Below are 6,000 nucleotides of genomic sequence, written 5' to 3'. Positions count from 1 at the left end.
ATCGCAGGCCCCTCCCCACCCCTGCAACCCGACCTCGGCCAGCCGCAACCCTCCGTCCGCGCCCTGCCCCACCCCCGTGCTCCCACTCCAGCCCCCGCCTCCCCGCGCCGGGCGCCCCCCGCCCCCGCCTCCCGGCGCTCCCCGGCCCCGCCCCTGGCCCGGGCTCCGGCCTCCCCGCGCCAGCTGCCCCCCGCCCCCGCCGCGGTCTGCGTGCGCACGCGCGACCACGGAAGGGCCGGGCCTCGCGCCCCCTTTCCTCCTCCTCCTCTTCGTCCTCCTTCTCCTCCTCCTCCTCCCAGTCCCCGTCCGGGCCCGGCGGGGGGCGGAGGCCGTGCGCCTGCGCGGAGCCCGCAGTCCGGCAGGGCCGCAGCCGCGGGGTGGCCGGCCGTTGCCGTGGGGACCGCGGGCCCCTCCCTCCTCCGCTCCCCTGCCGCTCGCCGTTCCCACCGAGGCGCGGAGGACGACCCCGGCCCCCCACGCCCGCCGGCCCGGCCGGAGCTGCAGCCGGTGACCCGGCGAGAGGCGGTGCCGCTCCCAAGATGTCGCAGACGGCCATGTCCGAAACCTACGGTACGAGGCGGCCGGGCGAGGCGGGCGGGTGCGCGCGGGGCCGCGGGTCTCGGGGGCGCGTCCGGGCCGCGGGAGGTCGGGGGCGGCGGGGGCGCCGGGGCGCGGGCCCGGCCGTGCGCCGCCCGTTTACGTGCTCTGCTTTCTCAAGTTTCCTCCGGCCTTTTCTACGCGCTCACACGCGGAGGGTTTTCCAATTTTCAGTAGCTCCGGGTCTGGAAAGCCAGTTGAAGACTTTCCTCTGCGATGTTGTCCCCGGCGAGGGGCTGTGAAGGACTTAGGGCGACGCCTGTATTTCAGTGTGTTCTTCGAATATTCCAGCATGACCTTTCCTGGGTTGGAATTCCTTTCTTTGCCCTGGGATAACAGTGAGAAGTAATCGATAGACTAACCCGTGTCTTCGTGCCGAGACCTCTTGCCTCATTTATTTCTCCCTTTCTCCGTCTCTCGGGTGTTTAGTCCTTTCTGGGTTGCATTATGGCTGTTTATAAATGTGCCTTTTTAAAATCCTAAACACCCTGGAAGCAGAGCCCTATCTGCTTAATCTTTGCTGCCCCTGTAGCACCCACACCTGGATGCTATAAGGGAATCATTTTTTTTTGAGTAATCGAAAGCCTTCCCAATTCATATACTGTGTTGTTGTGCTTTGTTTTAGTCCTGCGTGGTAAAAATAACTAATATCGTACACGTCTCCTTTGCATCAGGCTCGAGATGTTTACCAGTCTCTGATTACTTGTTCGGAATTGTGCGTTCTCAGATTAAGACTTTGATTGGGAGTTTTACAATCCCAGGGAGAGGTTCAAGTTCAAAAGTATGTACCCGGACTCAGATCACTTGTGGTGGCCCGCTGCTCCTTCAACAGACACGCGTGGCATGGCAGGGTGGAGCCAGCAGGGTGCTGCAAATACCGCAGGCCACGCGACAGGCGTGGTTCTGGTCTCGTGGAGCATGCAGTCTAGTGGCGGATACAGGGTTAATGCCATCAGGACACTAACGAATGAGTAGTTAAAACTCCGGGCAGGAGTTCTGGAGGATTGTGCCTTCGGAAAGTATGGCAGAAGGAACCGTGGCCCAGAGTGGGGAGCCTAGGAGGTAGTAACTGGTCAGGGCGGCAGAATGGCAGATGCCCAGGACTGGAGAGAAATGAAGTTCCAGTAAGGGGAGCCTAAACAGTGGTACAGAGGTGAGGGCGAGGTGGAGAGAGCCCATGGAAGGTTCCGTCTTTCTCCTAAGAGGGGTGAGGTCACAGTGCATTTGCTTCACCTTCAGCCTCTCCTGTGGCTTGTGATTGCCCTGTTCTTGGTGCCCCGTGGGGCATTACACCCATTCCTAGAAGGCTTAGGACATCCTCCAGGAACCCGATGGCTTTTGAAGTGTTGTCAGAGCCACAAATGGTCCCGTTCATCCATGGGGTCGGGTCCTCCCTGTACAGAACCACAGTCGGGAGATTTTGCAAAGAAAATACGCTTCTCTAGCGATTTTTGGTTGTCCTTGTGCTTTTCTTTATTTTCGAGTGCTCCTTACCCCACTTTTTTTCTCTGACCTGGATAGGAGCGTTAGGGAGGGGTGGAAAGTCTGAATAAGAAAACCAGGTGGGGATTATGAATGAGGAAGAAAGGACTGGAAGAGTTCGGGAGACGGAGCTTTTACATTTCATTTTGTGTTATATGAACTAACCTTCATAAAATATGGCATATCTCTACTACACTTTAGATGCAGTTAATTGAACTTTTGAGCATCACAGATTAACTGATTAAATTATGATCATAAGGGGGCGCCTGGGTGGCTCAGTTGTTTGGGCGTCCGACTTCAGCTTAGGTTATGCTCTTACAGTTCGTGGGTTCGAGCCCCACATCGGGCTCTGTGCTGACAGCTCAGAGCCTGGAGCCTGCTTCGGATTCTGTGTCCCCTCTCTCTCTGTACTGCCCTGCTCACGCTCGCTCTCTCTCTCTCTCAAAAATGAATAAATGTTAAAAGAATGTAATAAATAAATATCATAAGGCTTTAAGCAACAGTATTCTTTTGTCATGATTCCATCCAAATATGTTTTTACTCACAATTTAATCTTTTTCTCTAATAGAGAAAGTTAGAAGAAACTAATGGAATAGAAAATTGGTTTTTAGGGGCACCTGTGTGGCTTCAGTTGGTTCAGCATCGGACTTCGGCTCAGGTCACGATCTCGCGGTTTGTGAGTTCGAGCCCCGCGTTGGGCTCTGTGCTAACAGCTTGGAGCCTGGAGCCTGCTTCGGATTCTGTGTCTTCTCCTCTCTCTCTGTCCCTCCCATGCTCATGCTCTGCCTCTGTCTCTCAATAATAAATAAACGTTAAAAAAAAAAAAAAAGAAAAGAAAAAGAAAGTTGGTTTTAGAAACAGCAAATGTGGCAGTTGAAAACTGCTAGCCAAAAGTCGTAAGCTGTCACCTTCATTTATCATTGACCATATTTGCACAGCATTGTTCCCCAAAAGTAAAACAATCAGGTTCCACCTTCCAGACGTGTGCCTCTTGGCTAGCTGGTAAAGGAATGTTTGCCTAACCTTTAAACTCCTTTGTGCTCTATACTTATTTTCTCTTCCAGAAAAGGAGGCTCTGTGTAGCTTAACAGCAGTAGGGTGAAAAATAAAGAGCCAGTGCTTATAAAGTACTAGTGATGAGCTATATCTGCCTTTAATGCTTTTTAGCAAATTAAGGCAATATGTCTTCTTCCATAGACTGAGTAGTAAACATTTTGCCCGCCCTGAAACTAATAACCACATGAATACTGTATGTAAGATTGTAACACAGAGTTAAAATCTAAAACAGATCTGTTTCCGCTTGAAACCCTTGTCTAAGTATATCTAAACTGAAACAGTGTTTCCCCAGTGTAGATTTCAGAGCATTCTTAAAGCCAGTTAGTATGGCTAAAGAACTCCAGCCATCTGAGACTTGGGAGGTGACACAAATTGGCCTTAAGTAATTCCTGACACCAAGATTTGCGAGACAAAATTAACAAGTGGATTAGGTAGTCCCAAGCAACGATGGCCAAAAAGGGGCTAAAAAATATAAGTGGTGCAGAAAATGCTAGGGGAAAAAAAGTAAGGACTAAAGCAGGCTAAGACTGAGGAAAAAAAATCTAAGATCAGTCTCTACACTTTGGACTTTATGCTTTCTACAACGAACACGGTTTAATGAAACAAGAACGCAAATTGTTAGTCGTGTGCTGAGTTTATTACAATATAGTCTTCATATTTTTATTTTGTGCCTTATTTGGAAAGCACACTATTATAGTATTTACCACATCACTTGGAGAATTATCAAGATGTTTTCTTTTAGAAATACTTCATTGTAAGCCGTTGCGGGTTGAATTGGATCCCCCAAAAGATACGTTCAGGTCCGAACCCCAGGTACCTGCGAATTGTGACTTTATTTGGAAACAGGAATGATGTAATCAGGTTAAGATGAAGTCCTGTTGGATTCGGGGAGGCCCTAATCCAGTGACTGCTACCCGAATAAGAGGGGAGAGATTTGGGTATAGACACGTGCAGGGAGAATGTGATACGAAGGGCAGGCTGAGACGGCAGTGGCCAAGGACCACAAAGGGGGTGGGCACCCACCAGAAGCTAGCAAGAGGCAGGGATGGGTCCTTCCCTAGAGCCTTCAGTGAAAGCATGGCCCTCCTCACATCTGATTTCAGACGTCTAGCCTCTAGAACTGTTGGACAATAAATTTCTCTAGTTTTAAGCCATCCGGCCCGTGGCATTTTGGTATGGCAGCCCTGTGACACTAAAACATAGGCCTTGGTAGTCAGAATATGACTCATGGAGAAATTTGGGCTTAATAGGGGAAGTAGAGTAAGGATATTTGGGGTAAAGGAAGTAACATCTTCAAAGGTATGTATGTGGTGCCAGTAAAGTATAAAATAACTTACTGTTAGAGAAATCACCAAAATAACCATTACCTGAATTTCATAAAAGACATAAACGTCAGTCAGGGAAGCGTATAACAGCGGCATAAAGGACCTTTCTCCAAATCGAATCTATTTATCATTTCTAATGTTTGTGTTTTCCTTTCCTCATGTACTGAAAACGGGCGAGCATTTAAAGAACTAGAGTGTGGGGAACACTACACCAGAGGCCCTCAAACTGCTGGGCCCCCGAGTCCCCTGGTGCGTAAAGTTGCAGTTCGGATTCAGTAGATGGGGGGTGGATGGCGGCTCCACGGCTGATCAGCTCGCAGCCCACGCAGGTGTTGTTGGTCCGGGGACCTGAGAGAAGGTCGAGATCCTACGCTGTATAATGGCTCCCGTGCCCAGACCTTTGAAAACTTGTTTGTTCGCTTTTTGGTGGTGTGTGTGTTTGTTTGTTTGTGTGGGGGCACTCTTGAGATCAAGGCTGCCCTTTATTTTTTTTTATTTAATTAATTTATTTTCCAATTTATATCCAAGTTGGTTAGCATCTGATGCAACAGTGATTTCGGGAGGAAACCTTGTTCTTTAGAAAAGCAAAAGTGGACGATGATTTTCATAGTCACTTGAACTATAAAGCATTCCCTCCCAATCCTTGCCTGTGACTTCTGCCACTCCTGAATCTCCGTTTCCAGTCATATCAGTCCCTCAGGCTTAAGAGCCTGTTTTGAACTCCATACCTAACTATTCCATTTGGATGGCCTGGGGTATCCTAACACACTGCATCCCAAACCCAACCAACCCATTCCTACTCCCCAGCCTTCTATTTGTCCCTGGTACCCGTCTGCCTGAGAGAAAGTTGGAATCTTTAATTCTTCATCATCCCATCTCCTGAGTCCAGTTGGTTTCTGTCTTTTAAATAGACCCCTTAGTGTAGTTCAAGTTACTGTTAACCCTAGAGGAGGCAAGGGAAGGTTAGCGGGGGGGGGGCCAGATTAGTGGATTATAAAGCAAGATTAGTGGATTATAAGACAATGCCTGTCTCCAGGCACAGCAACCTGAGTAGTTGGACCAGTCGTTTGCTGCTGGTGGTATGGCGTCCTTGTAACTGGCGGCAAAGCAACCTCTGTAGCTCCCGCATGCAGGAAGGGAAACCGACCGCCTGGGCAAGGGTGAGGTGGGTTCCGGGAGGGGTAAGTTAGAAGGGGTCCTGGTAAAATCTATCCGGGGACCCAGACTACTGGCAACTTAGGCCACAGCTTCACGGGAATATCATCATGATTTAAGTAAATGGTGTTTCCAAAGCTTCTTGTGCTCCTTGAAAACTAATTCCACGTAAGCCTAAAATGTGAACTTTCCTTCTTAACTTAGTAATAATAGTAATGCCTCTTCTGTTAAGAACCACGTCACCAGTGTGTTTTTGAAAAGTATCTCACACTTTGGGCCCCGAGGCATGGAATTAGCCATAACAGGATTCTTTCCACTTTTAGCATATCTAATCAGGCAAGCGTTTTGCTCTGAATATTTCTTTGGAATGAGGAGAAAGCTGATG

At 49.3% G+C, this 6,000-nt stretch overlaps 1 protein-coding gene across 2 annotated transcripts in view; it reads left to right on the top strand.

Moving 5' to 3' along the window:
• The first annotated feature begins 238 nt into the window (after positions 1-238).
• The window catches only part of RAB4A (RAB4A, member RAS oncogene family), a 45,963-nt gene continuing 40,201 nt past the window's right edge, over positions 239-6,000 (top strand). The window contains exon 1 of one of the 2 annotated variants that reach the window (XM_045437435.1): positions 239-570. In XM_045437435.1, the coding sequence (XP_045293391.1) occupies positions 540-570 (31 nt within the window). In that variant the 5' untranslated portion in view covers positions 239-539. The remainder of the gene's footprint in view (positions 571-6,000) is intronic. The other variant, XM_045437434.1, reaches the window with a different exon arrangement.

This window comes from Leopardus geoffroyi, chromosome D2, assembly GCF_018350155.1.
Source record: "Leopardus geoffroyi isolate Oge1 chromosome D2, O.geoffroyi_Oge1_pat1.0, whole genome shotgun sequence".
Lineage (NCBI taxonomy): Eukaryota > Metazoa > Chordata > Mammalia > Carnivora > Felidae > Leopardus > Leopardus geoffroyi.
Note: the sequence above shows the minus strand (reverse complement) of the source record. Positions and strands in the feature narration are given on the sequence as shown.